At 44.5% G+C, this 25,821-nt stretch overlaps 2 protein-coding genes across 2 annotated transcripts in view; one reads left to right on the forward strand and one right to left on the reverse strand.

Annotated features, from left to right (window-relative positions):
* The window catches only part of GALNTL6 (polypeptide N-acetylgalactosaminyltransferase like 6), a 1,397,085-nt gene extending 1,386,760 nt beyond the window's left edge, over positions 1-10,325 (forward strand). Inside the window, exon 12 of the mRNA XM_061132206.1 lies at positions 10,158-10,325. Within this exon, the coding sequence (XP_060988189.1) occupies positions 10,158-10,325 (168 nt within the window). The remainder of the gene's footprint in view (positions 1-10,157) is intronic.
* The window catches only part of LOC133048510 (uncharacterized), a 145,425-nt gene that overhangs the window by 26,546 nt on the left and 93,058 nt on the right, over positions 1-25,821 (reverse strand). The window contains exon 5 of the transcript XR_009691055.1: positions 568-734. The gene's annotated coding sequence lies outside the window, so the exon portion shown is untranslated. The remainder of the gene's footprint in view (positions 1-567; positions 735-25,821) is intronic.

Raw genomic sequence — 25,821 nt, forward strand, 5'->3', positions numbered from 1 at the left:
ATCGAACCCGCATCTGCTACATCGGCAGGCAGATTCATCACCAACTGAGCCACCAGGGAACCAAATCAACTCTAGTGTCAGTTGTTCATTTGTGTCTGACTCTGCCACCCCATGGATTGTAACCTGCCAGTCTCCTCCGTCTGGGGATTTCCCAGGCAAGAAAACTGGAGTGGGTTGCCTTTGCTTTCTCCATCCGGACCCAGAGGCAGATTCTTTACTATCTGAGCCACCAGAGAAGCCATATACTCCGATATACTCTAATCTAAAATAAAATTTTTTTTAAAACCCCAGATATAGGGATCAGCTTGTACAAAGGCCCTCTGGTGAGGAAGAGCTTTGTTTTCTGGAAGCATGTAGTAAGCAGGTGAAGTGTGAGGGGAGATGATGACCTCTAAGGCCAGGGGCAGGACCTGTTGTACAAGACCTTGGGACTATGCTCAGAATTCAGCCAAGAGATGGGGGAGAGTTTGACTGATGTGAAGAGCAGAGCTCCAACAAACCACAGCTGGTTCTGTAAGGATTCTGGCTGCTCCTAGAATTGACGGTGCATGCACACCCATCACTTACCTGTAGCCCAGAGACCAGCGATGGAGTGGACGGTGGGGCCGCCAGCCCTGCCTCAGTACGCACATGGAGGCCTCAATCGGTTGTGGTAGAAGAAGTGTGATTTCTGATTGGCCAGATTACCCACTGATGCAGGAAGACCAGTTTTCTCCTCCTGTGAGGAACTGTACCTGTCACAGAAGAAATGGAAAAGGAGAGGCAATAGGACTGCGTTGTCCCCTTTCTGCCTACCAGGCTGTTATTTGCATTCTTCAGAGTTCTTCCAGAACTCAAAGGCCACTCGTATGTCAATCTGGCTCTTCTCCACAACCTCAGGAGCTCGGAAGGCGGGTATTTTTTATCCCTTCTCTCATCCCTCCCTCTTCCTCCCACTCCATTCATTGTGCAGACGGAAAACCGAAATCACTGCCGAATGAAATGACCATCAAAGCTTATCGTCAGAGAGAAAACTAGGATTAAAACCAGTTTCATAATCCCAAGCCTCCCCTCTCTCCCATCCGTATTAGAAATAAGAGGACATGAAGGTGTTATCTCTCACACACACATTTGCTGTCCACATGAGTTGTGGGCTTCCCAGGCGGCACAATTACTTGCTTGAAAACTCGGGCCTTAACCTTGCAGCCCAGCCTCTTCCTGGTGTAGAAGGAGCCCGTTCTCTGGAACCCCCTGCTTGCTCTCTGTGCTCCAGCCACGCCAGTGACCTGCCGGTCCCCCCACATGATGGACAGAGCCTCCCATCTCCTCTGACTTGTCTCCTACCGCGCTCTCTCACCCTGGCCTCCTCGTGTTCTTCTGACCCACACTTAGGGTCTTCCCGCTTAGGGCCTCTGCACTGGGTGTTCCCCTACCTGCAACCTCTGCCCCCAGATATCTTCACGGCCAACTCCCTTACCTTCTTCAAATTTCCCCTTCTCAAGTGTCAACTTTGACGTGACATTCACCCTTACTTCCCTGTTTAAACTTGCATACCGGCCCCTCCCTTGGCACCTTTGAACAAGCTACACATTTTACATACTATTCTTGGTGTTATTCAGTCACTAAGTCATGTCTAGCTCTTTGAGACCCCATGGACTGCAGCATGCCAAACTTCCTTGTCCTTCACTATCTCCCTGAATTTCCTCAAACTCATGTCCATTGAGTCGGCGATGCTGCCTAACCATCTCATGCTCTGTCATCCTCTTCTCCTCCAGCCCTCAGTCTTTCCTAGCTTCAGGGTCTTTTCCAATAAGTCAGCTCTTCACATCAGGTGGCCCAAGTATTGGAGCTTTAGTTTCAGCATCAGTCCTTCCAATGAGTATTCAGGGTTGATTTCCTGTAGGATTGATTAATTTGATCTCTTTGCAGTCCAAGGGACTCTCAAGAGTCTTCTCCAGCACCACAATTTGAAAGCATCAATTCCTTGGCATTCAGCCTTCTTTATGGTCATGTATGGTTGTGACTACTAGAAAAACCATAGCTTTGAAATCACTGCAGATGGTAACTGCAGCCATGAAATTAAAAGACACTTACTCCTTGGAAGGAAAGTTATGACCAAACAAGACAGCATATTAAAAAGCAGAAACATTACTTTGCCAACAAAGGTCTGTATAGTCAAAGCTATGGTTTTTCCAGTAGTCATGTATGGATGTGAGAGTTTGACTAAAAGAAAGCCAAAAAAAAAAAAAAAGAAAGAAAGCCAAGTGCCGAAGAATTGATGCTTTTGAACTGTGGTGTTAGAGAAGACTCTTGAGAGTCCCTTGGACAGCAAGGAGATCCAACCAGTCAATCCTAAAGGAAATCAGTCCTGAATATTCATTGGAAGGACTGAGGCTGAAACTGAAGCTCCAATACTTTGGCCACCTGATGCAAAGAACTGACTTATTTGAAAAGACCCTGATGCTGGGAAAGATTGAAGGTGGGAAGAGAAGGGGACAACAGAGGATGAGATGGTTGGATGGCATCACTGACTCAATGGACATGAGTTTGAGTAAACTCCGGGAGTTGGTGATGGACAGGGAGGCTAGCGTGCTGCAGTCCATGGGGTCACAAAGAGTCAGACACGACTGAGTGAACTGAACTGAACTGAACTGACTATACAGACTTTCATTGGCAAAGTGATGTCTTCTCTGCTTTTTAATATGCTGTCTAGGTTTGTCATAGCTTTTCTACCAAGGAGCAAGCATCTTTTAATCTTGTGGCCGCAGTCACCATCCACAGCAATTTTGGAACCCAAGAAAATAAAATCTGCTACTGTTTCCACTTTTTCCTCATCTATTTGCTGTGAAGTAATGGTATGCTGATCGTTTATTGCCTGTGCCCTACTGCTCCACTCCCTACCCCTATCTCTATATGTAAGCTCCAGAAGGGCAGGAATCTTTATATTATTAAGTTTATGGGGACTTTCCTGGTGATTCAGTGGCTAAGAATCCACCTTCCACTGCAGAGGACAAGGGTTTGATCCCTAGTTGGAACTATGTTCCCATATGCCTTGGAGCAACTAAGCCTGCGTGATACAACTACTGAGTCCATATGCTCTGGAGCCCACAACTAAGACCCAACACAGCCAAGTAAATAAATAAATATTTTTTAAAGTTTATTGATACATCCAAACCATCTAAAATAGTGCCTGACAAACAGTAGGTGCCCTATAGATTTTTGTTGACTAAACGGAACCCATAAATGAACCTGTTAGTTCATATCTCTCTGCTCATGCAGTCTTCTCTATTCATCCTAACCCCCCAAAGCTACAATCTCACTGACAAGTTTTACTCCAAACATGTCTTGTTTACGTACTGGTCTCTCCCATTTCCAGTGCCAGGAGAGGCATCTTCAGTTATCTGTCAATGCCTACTTCCTGATACACACACACCAGAAAATAAAAGGCACTTAATAAATATTTGTTACCTAGATGTCCACCAACAAATGAATGGATAAAGAAGTTGTGGTACAATGAAACACTACTCAGCCAGAAAAAAGAATGCGTTTGAGTCAGTCCCAATGAGGTGGGTGAACCTAGAGCCTATCATACAGAGTGAAGTAAGTCATAAAAATAAAAACAAATATCATATATTAATGCATATATATGGAATCTAGAAAGATGGTACTGATGAACCTATTGGCAGGGCAGCAGTGGAGACCCAAACATAGAGAACAGCCTTGTGGACACAGTGGGGGAGGGAGAGGGAGAGGGTGGAACAGATTGAGAGAGTAGCATTTTTTTTTCTTAGCATGCACACATTTTTAATTGAAGAATAATTGCTTTACAATATTGTCTCGGTTTCTGCATACATCAACATGAATCAGTCACAGGTATAGATATGTCCCCTCCCTCTTGAACCACCTTCCCATCTCCCAACCCATCCCACCCGTCTAGACTGTCATAAAGCCCCAGATTAAGCTCCCTGCATCATTCAGCATATTCCCACTGGCTGTCTATTTTACATACGGCAGTATAAATAAATATTTGTTGAACTCAAAAATGCCCTGGGTCCTGTTGTATTTCGGGCAACTCGGACCATAACTATATAGAAGAGCTCATTCCTGAACTGTAGATTACTCCTGTTCCATAAATCTTTTCCATATCCAGGAAATACTGATGTATCCATTTGGATAACTGGTTGAGGCAGGTGCCAATTTTTGCAAATCCTATTTTGCCAGGATTTCAGAAAATGCAAAATGGTCTTGAATAGCTGGTCTCAGACCAGATGATTAGTGCGTTCTGACTTTTAGAATTGGGGATGCTCTCCGACTAAAGATAAGAGGAGAGGAGGCATGGAATCACTATTAGTTACTTACTGTATGTCGGATGTTACACCAGTGATTTTACGTATTATTTTATCCACAACAAACATAGGAAACAGATATTATTATCTGTATCTCACAAGTGAGGAAGCTGAAGTTCAGAGAATTAAGTAATCGTCCGAGGTCATGTAACAAGTGAATGGCCTGACCAAATTTCCTGGGGAATAAAGGCCCCTGTCCCCTTAGCCCCTGCCCAGCACTAGGATGCCTCCCCTGCCACCTCGCAGGCACTTACACTTGGGGTCATCATCCTACACGCTATAAACTCACACACCTATTTTACTGTCTTTGCATTGTTGGCGTGTGATACTTTTGTTACCCTGAATATGGTGTGAAATGATTTTACAACATCCTGGTTCTTTTAAAGTTTGGACCCTACAAAAGTACAGAATCTAATAAAGTTTACTGCTGGCCTCTGAGTACCTCAGAGGGTCACACGGGCCTGCTTTGAAGAGGTGTCCGCTCCAAGTATATGCGTGTTCAGTCACTCAGTCATGCTGACTCTGTGGCCGCGTGGACTATAGCTCTCCAGGGTCTTCTGTCCATGGGATTATCCCAGGAAGAACACTAGAGTGGGTTGCCATTTCCTTCTCTAGGGGATCTTCCTGACCCAGGGATCGAACCCACGTCTCCTGCATCTCCTGCATCAGCAGGCAGATTCTTTACTGAGCCACCTGGGATCTACCTGAAAAGTCCTGCCCAGCCTTTCACCCTGGGGACCAAATGGAATTTAGGCTGACCTGATTTGATTACAAAGAGTATTTTCATATTCCTGAATATGAAAATTTTCATTTCCTGCTCAAGGATTTCTAATTTTCTTAGGCAAGGAGGAAGCAGTCAGGGAAGGCAGGAAGGTTGCAGGAGACAGTTTGCGGCGTTATTTTTTGAACAGATAGGGCCAGGGCTCTGCTTCCCTCAGCACTGAACAAGGGAACAGTCCAGGTAAAGGAGTACTGCTGGGAACAGCAGACTTGACCAGAGCACTCTGAACTCTAGCGCAGAGGAAAAACTGTACTGGGGGGACTTCCCTTGTGGTCCATTGACAGCTAAGACTCATCTCTCTCAATGCAGGGGACCTGGGTTCCATCCCTGGTCAGGGAACTAGATTCCACATGTAGGAACTAAGAGTTCGAAATCCATCACTAAAGATTCTGTGTGCCACAAGACTCAGTGCAGTCAAAATAAACACAGTAAAAATTTTTTTAAAAAACTGTATTTGGTTCAGTTCCAACATCTCTTGTCACGACTGAGGAGACTAAAGGAGTAAAGGGCTGTCATAGTATGTACGTGTCAACCCCAGGCTCCCAATTTACCCTCTGCTCCCTTGCCTTCTTGTAACCATAAATTTGTTTTCTACATCCGTGGTCTCTTTCTGGCTTTTATAGATAAGTTCATTTGTGCCCGTTTTTAGATTCTGCATATAAGGGATATCATATGATATTTGTCCTCTGCCCAACTCACTTCACTTAGTATGACAGTCTCCAGGTCTGTACATGTTGCTGCAAATGGCATTATTTTGCTCTTTTTTATGACTGAGTAATATTCCACTTCATACATGCTACTAGGTATAAGACAGATAACCAACAAGGACCTCCTGTATAGCACAGGGAACTCTACTCCATACTCTGTAACAGCCTACATGGGAAAAGAATTTCAAAGACAGTGGATATTAGTGTACATATACCTGATTTGATTAGCTGTATAGCAGAAACGAACATAACGCCACAGACAACTGTGTGTGCTCAGTTGCTTAGTCGAGTCCAGCTCTTGGCGACCCTGTGGACTGTAGCCCATAGGCTCCTCTGTCCGTGGGGTTTTCCAGGCAAGAATACGGGAGTGGCATGCCATTTCCTACTCTAGGGTATAAATCAACTATACTCCAATATTTTTTTTTTCTTTAAAGAAATACTGTCATAGGACAAGAGATTACATTCACAGACGATGATGCACCAGCCAGGAGAAGCATCAGTAATGACATTCAGAAATCCAAAAGCTTAGCTGAGTAGAAACATAATGATGATAATGTATAAAGATCCCCTGGAGGAGTAAGTGGCAACCCACTCCAGTATTCTTGACTGGAGAATTCCATGGACAGAGGAGCTTGGAGGGCTACAGTCGATAGGTTTGCAAAGTGTCAGGTGCGAATGAAGTGACTTAGCACAAGCACACAAGGTCAGAGTGGAAGATGAATGTTCCGGGATCACTAAAGATGCTTCCAGGGACTTCCCTGGTGGACCAGTGGCTAAGACTCCATGCTCCCAATGCAGGGGACTCAGGTTCGATCCCTGGTCAGAGAACCAGATCCCACTTGCTGCAACTAAAGATCCCATGTCCCACAACTAAGACCGGGAGCAGCCAAATAAAAATTAAAAAAAAAAAAAAAAAGATGCTTCCAGAATATTCCCCTTTAGGATCTGCTGGAAATGCCAAGGACACGAAAGCTCAGTCTGCAACCAGAGAGCGGTCATCTATTAGCCCACTAAATGTGGCTGATAGAGTCTATTTGATGCCCCATCATTTGTCTCTGTCACCAGTGAACTTTGGAATAAAATGTTCATTCAATTTCACAGCTGGGAGAGGCCTCAGGGATGGATGTTATCAGCCCCCTCGTTTTACTGATGAGGCTCCTCAGACACAGATAGATTTGGGGGACTCCGCTTTTCAACTTGTATGAGAACATGAAGAGCAGTCACAGAGACGCCCTTGGGATGGCTCAGGGTCATGCTGAGTCTGCACGCCCCACCGGCTGTCCCCATGAGCAGACCTGGATCTTCCAGAGCCTGAGTTTCAGCTGGAGAGCTGGGAAAATGCGATCACCTTGTGGCTCGGAAAATAACTTTCAGATAAAATGTTCAGAAAAATCTGGTTTGGCTTTTGTATCCTAGCTGGGAGGCACAAGCTGAGAAAGGAAGAGAATTAAAACATGTTCTACTCCTTCCCACCCCACCCCCGCCCCCACTTATTTTTTTACATTTTATGGAAATACACATCCAGGGTGGGAAACGGTGAGCCTCTGGTTGTCTTGAGACATGACAAAGGTGAATAGAAAAAAATCTGGCTGGTAAAGAAGAAAGAGGAGTCCACAGATGTGGAATAAAGTGAAGTTTAGAATGTAGCAGGTCATGTAGAATTTTCACAAATATAACAGCTTAAGGATGCTCTTTGAGAAATTGATTGAAATACACTAGGCCTATGTAGCTAAACTGGCAGAGAGTGGGGGCAGGAAATGGAGTGGGAGGGATGCTGAGAAGGAGGAAGTGGGGGACAAGGAGACTGCTGCCCGGGGAGCCGGGGTGGGGGGACATGGGGGGGGGGGGCGCGACCTCAGTGTGTGTGTGGGGCGGGGGAGCAGGGCTCTGTCGTCTTCGAGTCAGCATGCACCCCAGGAGGAAGGAGGCCAGTGAGTTCAGAGCACAGCCTCTCCTCCTCAAGAATCTGCTATCTCACCTGTGCAAGGAGAGCTCCCTCTAGCTGCCCTGGGGTCTCTCGTGATCCATGCACAGGTTGGAAAAGAATTTCCAGACATGAGACAGAATGAGAGGAGAATAAAGTTTACTAGAATGGGAGACGCTGTTAGAACATTGGGCCAGCTCACGAGAGAGCCAAACCTTTTTGCAAGCTTGCAGCCAGTTTTCATAGTCTCAAGACAGAGAAAATTCCTACTGACATGGTGGCACTAGGTGATTGGTTAGGATGCTATAGAGTGGAGACTAGGGTGGGCATTTTACATGGTAGGGGGGTCAGGGAACTGGACAGTTGAGATCAGGAGGCTTATGGCAACAGTTACTATGGGGCTTAGTCAGTTCCAGAGACTTATACTGTGACCCTGATACAGGGATCCACACCTGTGACCTTGGTAAAGGGCTCCACACGTCACCCAGCAGCTAGTGAAGCAGGGGACGAGGAAAATGGGCAGGAGACCTTGGCAGCCTTCTTGCTGTAATGAAAACAAAATCCACAATAAACTCGGGAGACTCAAGAGAGAACAGAGGAGAGAAAGGGAACTTTTGTATCAGACGGAGCTCCGTGTGTACACTCCAAGTGGAGACATGCAAAGGGCATTTTAGGCTGCCACCTCCCTCCTTCCTTAATCTTCCTGCTATCACAGGTGCCCAACTATGCAAACATCCGGGTCCTGAAGGAAATTAAATATTGGTTAACAACCAGGGTGACCCAGAACTGTTTACACGGGGTGACGGAGAGACTCTTTCACTCTAAGTATGCCAAGTCTGCTGCTGCTACTGCTAAGTCGCTTCAGTCGACTCTGTGTGACCCCATAGACGTCAGCCCATCAGGCTTCCCTGTCCCTGGGATTCTCCAGGCAAGAACACTGGACTGGGTTGCCATTTCCTTCTCCAATGCATGAAAGTGAAAAGTGAAAGTGAAGTTGCTCAGTCGTCCGACTCTTCGCAACCCCATGGACTGCAGCCTACCAGGCTCCTCTGCCCATGGGATTTTCCAGCAAGAGTACTGGAGTGGGGTGCCATTGCCTTCTCTGATGCCAAGTCTAATATTCCTCAGTTAAGGAAATTCATCAGAACCTCTAAATGTTTTCCTAAGCTAAACAATAGCATTCCTTGTTCCAAAATTTTAAGCAGTGGTCTGGGGACATTTTTACATGTTATGGACACTTTTTTTTTAATGCATAGATGCTGTAAGAGGCAAAAGCATTTATTACTAGTTAAAGATCCTTTTCCCATACCACTGACTGCCTTCTTGCTGCTTGTACAATAGAAAGGGGGTGTGTGTTCATCGAGACTGTTCACATAGGGGCTTGCTCACCACTTAACCTCTGTGTCCTGCTCACACCTTCATCCACAGCTTTATCATGCATAGAGGGAACACTGCCTCCTCCATTTGACAGAAAACAGTGACAATTACACCACAGGAAAACCTTCGATGCCAATAAAGGGGTCAGGAAGAGACAACTCAAGTCAACTGATTTGAGTTTGTGCTTTGAGATCCTGCCTGTGCACTGTGAGCCCCCAGCCCCCTGTGTTCATCTTGGGACCCTCACAACTTGGGACCCTGCATCCAGCTCTCTTTGCTCCCGGTCCTCGGCTATTTCCCTTTCCCTTACAGGCTCAGTACAAGGGTAGGGAAGGGACTTCCCTGGTAGTCTCATGGTTAAGAATCCATCTTGCAATGCAGGGGATGCGGGTTCAATATCTGGTTGGGGAACTAAGATCCCACATGGTAACTACCGAGTCTACACCAGAACTAGAGAGTCCATGCACCGCACTGGTGCAACTAAGAGCCAAGGAAGCCAAATAAATTAATTTAGAAAAAAAAAAAAAGAGTACGGAAGATGATGACTCTTCTGGTCCTCTGTGTGTGTGTGTGTGTGTGTGTGTGTGTGCGCTCAGTCACTTCAGTCGTGTCTGACTCTCTGCGACCACATAGACTGTAGCCCTCCAGGCTCCTCTGTCCATGGGATTCTCCAGGCAAGAATATTGGAGTAGGTTGCCATTTCCTCCTCCAGGGGATCTTCCCAACCCAGGGATCGAACCCAGGTCTCCCACATTGCGGGTGAATTCTTTACTGATTGAGCCACTAGGGAAGCCCAAGAATACTGGAGTGGTAGCCCATCCCTTATCCAGAGGATCTTCCCAACCCAGGAATGGAACCGAGGTCACCTGCATTGCAGGCGGATTCTTTACCAGCTGAGCTACCAGGGAAGTCCATTATTCTCTTTCTCACATTGCCTATATATACTGAGATAGCAGGGATATTTTACTTCCTCTGTATATTTTGGGTTCCAAACATTCACCATACATGATGTCGGTCTCTCCCTTCCTTTCCCATCCCTGCAGGACAGAACGTTGTTCCATCCTGTGAGTAACAGCTGCATGGACTGTAACCCTGCAGAGAAGAAGATCTTCATGGCCAGATGCGATCCTCTCTCAGAGACTCAGCAGTGGGTTTTTGAACATATTAATATGACTATTTTAGAAAAATTTAACTACCATGCCAGTTCCTAGGAAGAAAAAAAAAGGAAGGACGAAAAGAGTGATTCCCTACAGATGATAAAAAAATTCAACTTTAGCCAGCCTCTGGGTCAAAGGAGTCAGGAATAACTTTTCCTAGATCCGGGAAGCCTGGTTGGAAAGATCTGCAAATGCCTTGTCCACGTACGGCATCCTGAAGAACTTCCTGCATCTCGAAGAACTTGGCTGAGAACCTCGCCAGCTGCTTCCGAGAACTTTGAGCAGTCCCCTTGCTGGCCAAGGGCAAAGATGACTTAGGGACCTTTCCAAACAACTGCTGAGTTAATAAATCCTAGCATTTCTCAGGTCAAATCCTGCAGTAGTGAGTAGCTATGAATGGATCCTATTAAGTGGGTGGGTGGGGGTGGAGGTGGAGGGCATGACCCCTCTGACAGCCTGTTGCAGGTTTAGAATGAGCCCGTTCTCCAACTAGAATGGTTCAGAGTGCTGCAGAGGATTCTAGAGTGCTCATACCATTCTGTGTTCCTGTGTTATTTTGCCATGAGGGTGTGCGATCTAAGACTTAAATTACATCACGAAACAGACTTCAGCGTCTCCATGCCTTCCCTGACTTCTGTCATTTCCCTTTCACAGCAGAGGTAAGTTACTGGTCATAAAAGTCCATGCTCCACAAGCCAGCTGGAGTTCTAATTCAGTGCCCTTGTATGAATCCAGTTGAAAACAAACACAAATAAAAAACTATGCTACCAAGTTACTCCAAAGAGAAATATTTCATGGAAGCAGCAAAACCATGTCAGGTTTAGGAGAGGACTTTCACTAGGAAAATCTATTTTTACTTTTCTATTATTTATAGAATTTTCAGAGTCTGATGTTAGTCCAGTCATTGTTTTATTAAGGAAGGACATGGAGTGAGGCTGATGTAATATGTTGAGGAGATTCTTAAATCCAAATAAATCTACACTCCAAGAAATGTGTGAAAATGACTTGGTACACTTCAGTTATGTCTGGTAAGGGCTGGGGACATAGAACTGGTTGCATTTTACTTTGGGCTGGCTTTTCTTTTTGTTGTTGTTCATTTGTTTTATAGTGTAGATATTAATGATGCTTTTGTTTTTCTTGGACACACATTGAAGGACTTTCCATTAATAAAGTGCTTCTGACCCCGTTTTCTATTCATGGGACAGTATTTCAGGGATAATTTAAAAACTAAATGGAACATTTAATCCTTAAAAGATTTTTTTTTAACTCTTCAGTAACAGTGGGGGTAGGGGAAGAATATATGGAGATAAGCCTGTAGAGGAAAGAATGATATTTTGTCATACATACATTTCTCGAGTTTTTTTTTTTCCCAGATAGAAAACGGTTTTTATTTTGCTTTTGTTGTTTTGCTGCTGCTAAGTCGTTTCAGTTGTGTCCGACTCTGTGCAACCCCATAGACGGCAGCCCACCAGGCTCCCCCATCCCTGGGATTCTCCAGGCAAGAACACTGGAGTGGGTTTTGTTGTTTTTAACTCAGTTTTATATTAATTATATATATATATATATATATATATATAGTCTTGGATATAAAAGCATTGACTTTAAAACTAGGAAGACTCTTAGAATCCAATCTGTTTGTTTTCGTAGATAAATAGCAAAAGCCTGGAGAAAATGGTCCTAATTCCTAACAGGGCGAAAGGGTCTTCCAACGCCTAGTGTCCAGTGCTTTTCCTCCTGTGTTTCATTGACTCTTACATCATCCAAGAAGGTTTAGGTCATTCCTCTGATTTCACTTGAGATGTTCAGTCCCTCGATGACAATAACGTATCTGCCTGGGGATGCCTACAAGAGTAGCACTCACGTTCAGAAGCTTAAACATATGAAACCACTTCTTATAAATGTTCCTGAGTGTGTTCTTTCCTTGAAATCTAATCCAACACCCAGTTACACTGCCCTGCTAACAGGTGGGGAAGAGTTACTTCATTCTCTTTACTAATGTTTCAAGCATTCTTTTGAAGAACTATTCTTTTTAAACTGACAGTTGCAGAGATTTTTGTGTGTGTTGGTCAAGAGATCTTGAAACATTCAAGATGCATGGTGAAGAAAATCGATAATGAGAAATTAACCTGGGTGTTGAACAATTTCAGAGAGTGGGTGAAGATTTATCTCAAGTGTTCAGAGAGCAACCTGGTTGTAGAAGGAGATGGGCCTATAAAAATTCACATTATGTCATTAAACAGTTGACTGCTATTTACAGTCGCACCAAAGAGCCAGCCCGGTGAGCTGTGCCCTGGAAAGCCCGGATCTTCAGTATTCGAGGATGCTCTCATCGGGGGAAGCTGGCCATAACCTGCTCAGCACTGTCCCCGGAGAGAACCTGAATACTGCATCTTTAGGCGTGACACCTGGGACCGACATGGGTTGCTTTCCTGATCTCAGAGGGCCTTGTACTCTTACTCTGACTTAAAGGATGTAATACGAAAAAAAATTAAAACTAGAAGATTTTTTCCAAGAGAAGCCTGGGACAGGAAAGCCAAAATTAGATCCTCAAGGGACTTCCCTGGTGGTCCAGTGGTTAAGACTCCCTGGTCCCAATGCAGACAGCCGGGGTTTGACCCCTGGTCGGAAAACTAGATCCCACATTCTGCAGCTAAGATCCGGTGCAACTCAAATAGAAAACTTAAAAAAAAAAAATCCTCAAACTGCCAAATAATTGTTAGACATATGAGAAGACCGAACATCCAAATAGAATAAAAGCAAGTCTCAGACTCTCCCCCTGGGCAGAAGGGCCTGGCACTGACACGAACATGTCCAATTTCCCAGCATCACCAAGGGTGGGAATCTGCTTCCTTCAAACACCACCACGACTGTTCTGAAACATTGAACATTACATATGTTTGTGTATTTATTTGGCAAGAGGACTGAACGGTCACTGGAGAGATTATCTTTCCTGGAAAGAACAGGATTTAGAAGTTGGAGCAGCAGAGTTCTGACCCACCCTTTTGTCAGAATTGGAGGGAAAATAGCAGAAAGTTCATCTGGCCTTGGGAACTGCTACTTCTCCGGGATAAGAAATGATTTTTCCCAGAAGTTAGAAAATAGTTAACTTTTCAAACCCCTTTTTAATGTATTTACCAAGAAAAGGCTGTGCTGGAAAACAGTTGTGAACCAATCATGGGATTTTCATGTGCTCCGAGGCTGATGAATACCATGGCAATAGCAATGTGCTGCTTCCAGGTCTGCCACTGCTTAATTTAAAACACCCACATGACCACAAGACTGTTTTTAAATGCACTCACCATCTCAGAGTCCTCAGTGTGTAATGCAAGGCCCAGGATTCTCTCGTGAGTTGGTGCATGAGAGCTCAGTCACTTTAGTCGTGTCTGACTCTTAGCAACCCTATGGACCGTAGCCCACCAGGCTCCTCTATCCATGGGATTCTCCAGGCAAGAACACTGGAGTGGGTTGCCACTTCCTTCTCCAGGGAATCTTCCAAACCCAAGGATCGAACCCACATCTCTTCTGTCTCCCGCATTGGCAATTGGGTTCTTTACCGCTAGCGCCACCTGGGAAGAGCTTTCAGGCCTCCCTGGCAGCTCAGGGGTGAAGAATCCACCTGCAAACACAGGAGATGCAGGTCTGATCCCTGGGTCAGGAAGATCCCCTGGAGGAAGGATTTGTAACCCATCCAGCATTCTTGCCTGGGAAATCCCATGGAGTCAGACATGACTGAGCGACTGAACACAGTGGCATGAGATTCTTGTGAGCACTGATTTACCCCAGAACCCTCAGGAAAACCTCCTGAGGCCTCCTCCCCAACACGGATATAAGGCAGAAGTATTCTTTCATAGGCAGGTGCTGGAGATAAAGAAAGAGAGCATTTTATATAAACCCTGAGAGGGAACATCTCAGAGGGAAACTATTTCTCAGCGATTCCCTGGGACTCTGGGAGCCGATGGCAACAATGACAGGTAGGCCGCATCTCCAGACACGGGTGCCCTTCGTCCCCTGCTTTCACAGCATCCCCAGGGCCTGCTCTGGCCATCATTACTCTCAGATGACACCACCAGCTGGCTGTAATTACTCTCCACGTGTGTGACCCGAGCGGGAACACTGACAGGTGACAAGTGGCCGGTCCTCCCACGCCGCCGACACGAGAAGATTGCGCTTTGATTTATGTCTGGAGCCCTTGCCGGAGACCCCGGAGCTGTCGGCGACTCTATTTGGTGGACTTGACATTGGCCGGGAGCTTTAATCACAGTCACTCATCTGTGTACCCAACATGCCAGGCTGGCGCATCCTGTACTGCAGCTTCAGAGACGCCAGCCCAGGTGCGTGTCTGATGCTGCACTTCACAGAAACCTGGGCTCATTTCTTCTGTCCTTGCGGCCTGAAGTGGCCCCCCTCAGCACATCAGGGGACAGTCCCCAGGGTCCCTGCAGTCTGCTGCCCACCATGTGTGCCCGGGTCAACCTCAGTACAGAGAGCCTGGACACTGAAGACTCTTCTAGCCTGACCTCACTCACCTTGTGAAGGGTGAGCTTACTAATTTGTAACTCAGAGGCACAGGTCCCGGTTTACCAGGAACCGTCCTAGTTTGCACCTGGTTAATTATCATTACCCAGAGATCAAATCAGTCAATCTTAAGGGAAATGAGCCCTGAATATTCAGTGGAAGGACTGGTGCTGAAGCTGAAGCTCCAACACTTTGACCCCCTGATGCAAACAGCCAACTCATTAGAAAAAGACCCTGATGCAAGGGAAGACTGAAGGTAGGAGGAGAAGGGGGCGGCAGAGGATGAGATGGCTGGATGGCATCACCAACACAATGGACATGAACTTGGGAAAACTTTGGGAGATGGTGAGTGACAGGGAGGCCTGGCGTGCTGCCGTCCATGGGAACGCAAAGAGTTGGATATGACTGGGCAACTGAACAACAACAACAATTATCATTAATGCTTCCTTTTACTCTTAAAAGTGTCCTAGTTTGGATAGAAAAGTACCTGGGCACTCTACAATCTACCTGCCTGTTTCCTTCCTAGTTCCTCTACAGAAAGTTAAAATGTCCAGTACTTATGAATGCCCAGTGTCAACAGGAAATCATGAGTCTCAACCCTTCCCTTTACGCAGGACCAGATGACAACCAGTTTTATTTGGGGATTGTCTAAAGCATTCACATGGTTCTTTACAAGTTGCTTGATGGAGACTTTCTAATTAAGCGTTCTAATAACCATCTGTTTGCCATGTCAAGATAATCCTAGTTGAATTTTTTTTACATGTTGTAAAAAAAAAAATGTATTTGAAATCAACTAAGTCATTTTCTACTTTTCCAAGCTGAAAACAATAGTGCCCTATCAGCAGCCATATTATTAATTCTCAATATTATGATATGAGATGTGTGTGCTCACTCAGTCGTGTTCGATTCCTTGCGACCCCAGGGACTGTAGCCCACCAGGCCTCCTCCATCTGTGGGATTCTCCAGGCAAGAACGCTGGAGTGGGTTGCCATTTCCTTCTCCAGGGGATCTTCCTCACCCAGGGATCGAACCTGAGTCTCCTGCATTGGCAGGTAGATTCTTTACCACTGAGTCACCAGAGAAGCCCCTAAGAGTCCTTGAGTTAGTAGCTCAGTTGTGTCTGACTCTTTGAGACCCATGGACTGTATATAGCACACCAGGCTCCTCTGTCCATGGAATTCTCCAGGCAAGAATACTGGAGTGGGTAGCCATTCCCTTCTCCAGGGGATCCTCCCAACCCTGGGGTCAAACCTGGGTCTCCTGAAATGTAGGTGGATCATTTACCATCTGAGCAACCTTATATCCATCTAAATATTTTTGCTGCATCAAGACAATTCTAGATTAAAAGTTTTACTCATGATTTAAAAAATTTATTTGAAATCAACTAAGTCATTTCCCACTTTTGCAAACTGAAAACAGTAAATCCCCACCTGCAGTCATATTATTAATTCTTAACATTATGGTATCAGATACAGGTAAATAAATAGATAATATTCTATTTACAATATTGCTTTTGTTTTTCAAAATGATTTTACATTCCTCTCCTTCTGCCATTGTAACCACCCAGTGAATTACACCCAACGGTAGATTATATTACCATCCTTGGGGGTAATTACAAGGACTTCCCTGGTGGTCCAGTGGTTAGGACTCTGCTTCCAGTGGGGGCAGGGTTCTACCCCTAATTGGGGAAGATCCTTCATGCCATGAGGCATGGCCAAAAAATTTTTAAATAAATAAATAAAATGGTTAGTTCTTATGTTTAAAAAAAAAAAAAAAAAAGGAGGAGGATGAGGAGGAAGAGAATAAGAAACTGCGGGATTCGGGTCAGGGGGTATGTCAGGTCAAAGGCATACAACAAGTTCACGCACAGCCTGGCCCCAAATCCAGGCCTGGATGCTGACGTCTCAGTTCTGCCCGTCTCCATGGTGTCCGCACCTCACTGTAGGGTCACTGGTTCACAGTCAAACCAAACATGAGAGGCTCTGGGTTACTTCAGAATGCTGTAGACAGTCCTCCAGGGGTGGGGAGGGGGAGGGCTCTGCCTTTGACCTATAATGATGTTTGCTTTTCTCCCTGCAAGCTGGGTAAAGGGGAAGCACCACGCTGAGTGCAGGATGATTCCCTCCTAACGAGGTGTCCAGGGTGCTCTGAAGGAGCAGTGAACAAAAGCTGTGCGCCTAGCTCTGGAGGAGAAGCCCTCGAGCAAACACTGCGCTCTGGGAGTCTTCATGGGTTCAGCCCTTCGGACTACAGTCTATGGGGTCGCAAAGAGTTGGACAGGACTGAAATGACTGAGCACTCAATATTCTTTATTTTTAATTTAATTTACTTATTTTAATTGAAGGATAATTGCTTTACAGTATTGCATTGGTTTCTACCAAACATCAACATGAATCAGCCATAGGTTCAATATTCTTTCTGAAATGTTCTGTCCAAGTATAGCTATTAGCCATTTGAGACTCTGAAATGCACTGATGTCAGCTCGCTTTGTAGGAATTCTTTCTATTCTGGGGATACTAAATCAGAATTTCTTGGCGATACTAAAGGCTGCTAGATACAGAAAATTCTACAGCTGAAGAGACAATACATCGCTTTGTGCCATAGCTCTTAATGTCTTAGCACTAGTATTAATAAATCCAAGTTAATTCCCTGCTGTGGTTGTCATGCTCTTATATACGGACACAGATGTCTAAAGACATCTACAGCTACATCTAGAGCTACACTTACCTTGAGAGGAAAATAGCCCAAAACATCTTATTTCAAAAATACTCTAGCTTGCATTACCAGTGGTTGTTAAACTGTAGTACCTGGCAGTCCTGTTGGTTTAGTTGCCAAGTCGTGTCTGACTCTTTGTGACCCTGTAGGCTGTAGCCCGCCAGGCTCCTCTGTCCATGGGGTTTCCCAGGCAAGAACACTGGAGTGGGTTGCCATTTCCTCCTCCAGGGGATCATCCTGACCCAGGGATTGAGCCCATGTCTCCTGCATAGCAGGTGGATTCTTTACCACTGAACCACCAGGGAAGCCCCCATAGTACCTGAAGGGATTGTCAAAACAGATTGCTGAGAATTTCCAGGTGGTCCAGCAGTTAGCACTCAGCGTTCTCATAGCCAGGGCCCCAGGTTTGATCCCTGGTCAGGGAACTAAGATCCTATAAGCCATGATGTGTCGACAATAAAATAAAATAAAATAAAAACAGATTGCTGAGCCACCCCATCCCCACCCTATTCTGATTCATTCAGTCTGGGGTGGGGTCCAAGGAGTCACATTTCTAACAAGCTTCTAGGTGATGAGGACTCTGATGGTCTGGGATCCACCCTTTAGCTTAGATCCACAGTTTCACCTTTTTAAAAAATTTTGATTAAAAAAATTTGTTGTTGTTGTTCATTCTTTTTTAAAATATTTATTTATTTTATTGGAGGCTAATTACTTTAAAATATTGTCATGGTTTTTGCCATACATCAACATGAATCAGCCATGGGTGTACATGTGTCCCACCATTCTGAACTCCCTTCCCACCTCCCTCCCCATCCCATCCCTCTGGGTTGTCCCAGAGCACCGATTTTGGGTGCTCTGCTTCATTCATCGATTTTGCACTGGTCATCTACTTTACATATGGTAATATACATATTTCAGTGCTATTCTCTCATATCATCCAACCGTCACCTTCTCCCTCACAGTCCAAAAGTCTGTTCTTTACATTTGTGTCTCTTTTGCTGTCTTGCATATAGGGTCATCATTGTCATCTGTCTAAATTCCACATAGATGCATTCATATACTGTACTGATGTTTCTCTTTCTGGCTTACTTTACTCTGCATAATAGGCTCCAGTTTCATCTACCTCATTAGAACTGCCTCAAATGCATTCTTTTTTATAGCTGAGTAATATTCCATTGTGTAGATGTACCACAACTTCCTTATCCATTCATCTGCTGATGGACATCTAGGTTGCTTCCACGTCCTGGCTATTGTAAACAGTGCTGCAATGAACATTGGGGTACATGTGTCTCTTTCAATTCTGGTTTCCTCGGTGTGTATGCCCAGGAGTGGGATTGCTGGGTTGTATGGCAGTTCTATTTCCAGTTTTTAAGAAATCTCCACACTGTTCTCCATAATGGTTGTACTAGTTTGCATTCCCAACAACAGTGTAAGAGGGCTCCCTTTTCTCCACACCCTCTCCAGCATTCACTGTTTGTAGACTTTTTGATAGCAGCCATTCTGACTAGCGTGAGATGATACCTCATTGTGGTTTTGATTTGCATTTCTCTGATACTGAGTGATGTTGAGCATCTTTTCATGTGTTTTTAGCCATCTGTATGTCTTCTTTGGAGAAATGACTGTTTAGTTCTTTGGCCCATTTTTTGATTGGATTGTTTGTTTTTCTGGTACAGTTTCACATTTTGAAAATACCTTTAAAAGCTAGTTTTATTGATGTGGAATGTGTTTAGAAACCATGTAATACATCTAAAAGACATCTCTCAGGGGACTTCTCTAGTGGTCTGATGGTTAGGAATCCACCGTGCAATGCAGGGGATGCAGGTTCGATCCTGAGCTGGGGGACTAAAATCCCACTTGCTGCAGAGCTAGTAAGCTCAAGTACCACCAACTACTGAAGCCCACGCTTATGTGCCACAACTAGCAAGTCTGTGTGCCTCAACAAAAGATCCCACATGCCACAACTAAGGCCCAACTCAGCCAAAAAAATAAATCAGTTCAGTTCAGTCAATCAATCGTGTCTGACTCTTTGAGACCCTGTGGACTGCACATGCCAGGCTTCCCTGTCCATCACCAACTCCCAGAGTTTACTCAAACTCATGTCCATTGAGTCAGTGATCCCATCCAACCATCTCATCCTTTGTCATCCCCTTCTCCTGCCTTCAATCTTTCCTAGCATCAGGGTCTTTTCCACTGAGTCAGTTCTTTGCATCAGGTGGCCAAAGTATTGGAACTTCAGCTTCAGTATCAGTCTTTCCAATGAATATTCAAGACTGATTTCCTTTATGATTGACTGGAATTAAAAGCCATCACTTAGAAATGATAAAATCCCAACTCATTCAAAAGCTAAACTGACTGTAATTCAGTGTAATAAATATTTATTATTAGAAGAAAGTTCCCCATTTAAAGCTCTTCATTAAAAAAAAATGTTTTAATTGAAGTACAGTTGATTTACTGTGTTTCAGGTCTACAGCAGGGTGATTCAATTATACATATATATGGCTATACATGGACAGAGGATCCTGGTGGGCTACACTCCATGATCTTGCAAAGAGTCAGACACAACTGAGCATACACGCATACATGGGTATACACATTCATTTCAGACTTTTTCCATTTTAAGTTATTACAAGATATTGAATACAGTTCCCTGGGCTATACAGTAGGTCCTTCTTGCTTATCTATTCTACATACAGTATTTAAAATCCTAAAAGATGATGCTGTTAAAATGCTGCACTCAACACGTCAGCCGATTTGGAAAACTCAGCAGGAACAGGAAAAGGTCAGTTTTAATTTTAATCCCAAAGAACCGCAGTGCCAAAGAAAGTCCAAACTACTGTAAAATTGCACTCATTTCACATGCTAGCAAGGTAATGCTCAAAATCCTTCAAGCTAGGCTTCAGCAGTACATGAACTGAGAACTTCCAGATGTACAAGTTGGATTGAGAAGAGGCAGAGGAACCAGAGATCACGTTGCCAACATCTGTTGGATCATAGAAAAAGCAAGGGAATCCCAGAAGAAATATTTACTTCTGCTTCATTGACTGTGTGGGTCATGACAAACTGGAAAATCCTAAAGAGATGGGAATGTCAGACCACCTTACCTGTCTTCTGAGAAACCTGTATGCAGGTCAAGAAGCAACAGTTAGAACCAGACATATACAGTGGACGAGTTCAAAACTGGGAAAGGAGTACATTAAGGCTGTATATTGTCACCCCGCTTATTTAATTCCTATGCAGAGTATATCATGTGAAATGCATGGCTGGATGAATCACAAGCTGGAATCAAGACTGCCAAGAGAAACATCAACAACCTCAGATATGCAAATGATACCACCCTAATGGCAGAAAGCGAAGATGAACTAAAGAGCCTCTTGATGGTGAAAGAGGAAAGTGAAAAAGCTGGCTTAAAACTGAACATTCAAAAAGCTAAAATCATGGCATCCAGTCCCATCACTTCATGGCAAATAGGTTGGGTGAAAAGTGAAAACAGTGACAGGTTTTATTTTCCTGGGCTCCAAAATCACTGTGGATGGTGACTGCAGCCATGAAATTGAAAGATGCTTGCTTCTTGGAAGAAAACCTGTGACAAATCTAGACAGTGTATTAAAAGGCAGAGACAAGGGTCTGTATAGTCAAAGCTATGGTTTTTCCAGTAGTCAGGTATGGCTATGAGAGTTGGACCATAAAGAAGGCTGAGTGCTGGAGAATTGATGCTTTCAAACTGTGGTGTTGGAGAAGACTCTTGAGGGTCCCTTGGACAGCAAGGAGATCAAACCAATCAATCCTAAAGGAAATCAACCCTGAGTATTCCTTGGAAGAACTGATGCTAAAGCTGAAGCTCCAGTACTTTGGCCACTTGATGCTGACTCATTGGAAAAGACCCTGATGCTGGGAAAGATTGAGGGCAGGAGGAGAATTGAGAGACAGAGATTGAGATGGTTGGAGGGCATCACCGACTCAACGGACATGAGTTTGAGCAAACTCCGGGAGACTCTGAAGGACAGGGAAGCCTGGAGTGCTGCAGCCCATGGGATTGCAGAGGGATGGACATGACTTAGTGACAGAATAACAAAAACACATAGTAGAGTCTATCTGTTTATCCCATCCTCCTAATTTTAAAGCTCTTTAAGTCAAGATCACAGAGCTGGAAGACCAAAAATAGGCAGTATTATAGTATCATAGTAGATATCTTTTTTAATCACTTACGTTTCTCCAGTAACTGTAATAATTAAGTCAAGGCCCCTACCATTAAGTGCCTGGCATTAACCACTGCATTAACAGTTGAATTATTATCTTTCTTTCCTCTACTAGTGAACTTCATGCTACTATAGAATAATATTGAAAATTAAAAGAAGGCATAGTATGGTTAAATAATTTGCTTAACCTTGTTTTTCAGTATATTAGCCTATCTAGCCTGAAGTGAAGTCGCTCAGTTGTGTCCGACTCTTTGCGACTCCATGGACTGTTGCCTACCAGGCTCCTCCGTCCATGGATTCTCCAGGCAAGAATACTGGAGTGGGTTGCCATTTCCTTCTCCAGAGGATCGTCCCGCCCCAGGGATTGAACCCGGTTCTACCTGCATTGTAGGCAGATGCTTTACCATCTGAGCCACAAGGGGCCTCCTATCTAGCCTAGACCATATTTTTCTTGAGTTACATCCTGAGAGATTAAAAAAAACCCACACGTTTTGGTGGTGAATCTCTGGCCAGGATCTTTTCAAAAACATTGTGCTATATAACTGAGCTATGGTTCCTCTCATCTTTTAAAAATGCTGCAAGTTTAATTAAAAGTCTTTGTAAGTGTAACAGTATCTCATTGTGCTTAACTCAATTGGGTACCTTCCCTAGAAACAGTTGCAGAAAGTAAAGGTGAGTATTTCTGTCACATTGCCAGCATCCTTCTCTTAGACTGTAACTTTCTTTTCACTGAAAATAAATACTAAGATCTTTTTTTAAAGTTTTTTCCCTTTGTCCTCTGTCTTCAACAATAAAAGCTAACTGAGAATAGTTTTCTTTTTGTTTTTGTTTTCCTTTTCAGTGTATTTAAACTCTACCCTCTAACGGCACACAGACTGTTGTGATTGTCTGGTTGCTCAGTTGTGTCCAACTCTTTGCAACCCCATGGACTGTAGCCCACCAGGATCCTTTGTCCATGGCATTCTCCAGGCAAGAGTACTGGAGTAGGTTGCATTTTCTACTCCAAGTGATCTTCCTGACCCAAGGGATCAGACCTGCATCTCTTACACTGCAGGCGAGTTCTTTACTGCTGAACCACCAAAGAAGCTCATATGGCACTCTAATGGCACAAAGAGTAAATCCTCCAAATCACTTTTTATCCAAGTATATCTCTAGTTGTATGTTAGCATGCATGCATGCACATGTGTGTACCATGGATGTGTGAAGGAAAACATATGATGTGGAAAAGCATTTTGCTTTGCTGCTGCCTGCTATTCACGCTCATATCACCCAGCAAATTGTTTGTTATGTAATTCATGATGTGGTCACGTGCCGATCATCCAAGCCCCCGTGTATTCAGATCTTGCAGGGGAAAAAAATGCAGCACATGCAAAAGCCCCCTTTAGCCAAAATCTAGACAGTGCATCTCAAAGCACAAGGATCTACTTCTATCATCAAGGCTCTGAATTCTTGATAAAGGAGTAAGCACCCAGGACCCAGGGGTCCCAAACAAGGTCCCCCCCATCCTATATAGAAGGGATTCAAGGTGACAAACCGCTGCAGGGGTGAGGTTGAGAGAGAGAAAGAGAAACAGTCATGCTTTGTTTTCCTCAAGATGATTTTTTTTTAAATGTCCTGGAGGAAGCAGCGGGGAAGTGCTGGAGTAGCTGAGATGTCAAAGAAACAGCCTCACAAAAGGAACACTGCACTTGAGCAGGCAGTCACTTCTCATCACCGTCTCCCCACCAGCAAGAGGCCAGGGTCAGACCCGCACTGTCCCCAGAAGCGCCTCCAGTTGGAAGAGAACGATTTCTAAAGAATGAGAGCTGAAAGAAAGATGAAATATCTATGCAGAGCTCTGGAATTTCTCACCGGGCCAGCTAGTCCGGATGACAGATGCCCTCAGACGTGGACTGGGAGCGACAGGAGAGACTGAACTGGAGGAGAGCTAATGGTCTTGTTCCCACAGCCCTCAGACTTCTCTTGGCCTCCAGAAAACCGCCTGTGAGGTCACCGCAGTAAGGTTTGAAATGGCCAGAAAGGCTGCAGGGGAATGGGCTGAGCTCAGGTGCAGCTGCTAAAGAGGCTGATGGGTGTCCCCACTGCGGAGGAGCTGGCAGATGCTCTGCAGGAGCTGAGGCACCAGCCAGCTGGGGCTCAGAGGTCCCCAAGAAGAAATTCTCCTCCTCGCATGTCTCACGAAGTCTCCCCTATTTCTATCCATCCTGATAAACAGCCTCCAAAATGAAGTCAAGACATCAGATCAATGTCATTCCTTTGGTGACTCATGATCAGGGCATCTTTCTCATTAGGCTCAAGAGAAATGTGAGAGGCCAACCTCCCACCTTGTTGCAGGTCATTTCTTCCAGACTTCTCTCCCAGAACTAGAGGAAACTGCTTTAGGAAATGTCAGCAGGCTGGTCTTTTTCTCTGAGGATTTGACACTCTAAATTTATTTCGATAACTGTTTGTTGAGTCCCAACACAAGTGAGGCTTCATGGTAGAATAAAAGGTTCATGGAGCTAGGAGAAAAATGTCTGGTGAACTGCAGCCATGAAATTAAATGATGCTTGCTCCTTGGAAGGAAAGCTATGACAAACCTAGACAGCGTATTAAAATGCAGAGACATCACTTTGCTGACAAATGTCCATCTAGTCAAAGCTATGGCTGTTCCAGTAGTCATGTATGGATGTGAGAGTTATTCCATTAAGAAAGCTGAGCACCAACAATCAATGCTTTGGAAGAGTGGTGTTGGAGAAGACTCTTGAGAGTCCCTTGGACAGCAAGGAGATCAAACCAGTCAATCCTAGGAAATCAACCCTGAATATTCATTGGAAGAACAGATGATGAAGCTGAAGTTTTAATACTCTGGCCACCTGATGTGAAGAGTCAACTCACTGGAAAAGACCCTGATGCTGGGAAAGACTGAGAGCAGGAGGAGAAAGGGGTGACAGAGGATGAGATGGTTACCGACTCAAGGGACATGAATTTGAGCAAAACTCCAGAAGATAATGAAGGACAGGGAAGACTGGTGGGTTGCAGTCCATGGTGGTGGCAAGGAGTCGGACCCAACTTAACAACAGAAAATTAACAAAATAAAACTCCCCCAAAATGGTGTTCTTGCTCTCCCTGCAGCCCTTGTCTCCCATTTGAAACTGGGTGAATCTTCACCCTCCCTAAGTCTCCCCTGCAGGAGCGTGCTCCTGAAGAGGTATGGGCATGAACAGGACTGGCCAACAAGATGTAAATGAAGCATGTTCATATTCAATGACAGTCTGTCCTCTGGCAGCTTACAATTCAGCAACGTAATTCTCTATGACATAATTTGTCATAAAAACCAGAACATTTTTGAGAGTGAAATGAGGTATTATTAATAATGATGGGAGGAAAACAACCTAAGTTTCCATTGACAGATGGATGGATAAAGAAGAGGTGGTAAATGTATACAATGGAATATTACCCAACCATAAAAAAGAACAAAATAATGCCATTTGCAGCAACATGCATGCAACTAGAGATTATAATACTAAGCAAGGTAAGTCAGAAAGAGAAAGACATATACCATATGATATCACTTCCATGTGGAATCTAAAATATGACACAAATGAACCTATTTACAAAGCAGAAAGGGACTCACAGACATGAAGAGTAGACTTGTGGTTGCTGGGGGGAGAGGGTTGGGGGAGGGGATGGAATAGGAGGTAGGGTTAGCAGATGTAAGTTACTATATATATATAGATAGGATGGATAAGTAACAAGGTCCTACTATATAGCACAGACAATTATATTCAATAACCTATGATAAGCCATAATGGAAAAGAATATTTTTTTAAAAAATGTGTGTATGTGTATATATTTATATATCTGTGGCTTTCACAGGTGGCATAGTGGTAAAGAACCTGTCAATGCAGGAGACATGAGAGATGCATGTTCAATCCCTGGATTGGGAAGATTCTCCTGGAGGAGGGCATGGCAACCTACTCCAGTATTCTTGCCTGGGGAATCCCATGGAGAGAGGAGTCTGGTGAGCTACAGTCCATGGGGTTGCAAAGTCAGACACAACTGAAGTGACTTAGCATGCACCCATGCATGTAACATCTGACTAGGGGATGTAGGGGGCAGAGGGCCACTTCTGGGAGAAGAAA

Source organism: Dama dama, chromosome 29 (assembly GCF_033118175.1).
Source record: "Dama dama isolate Ldn47 chromosome 29, ASM3311817v1, whole genome shotgun sequence".
Lineage (NCBI taxonomy): Eukaryota > Metazoa > Chordata > Mammalia > Artiodactyla > Cervidae > Dama > Dama dama.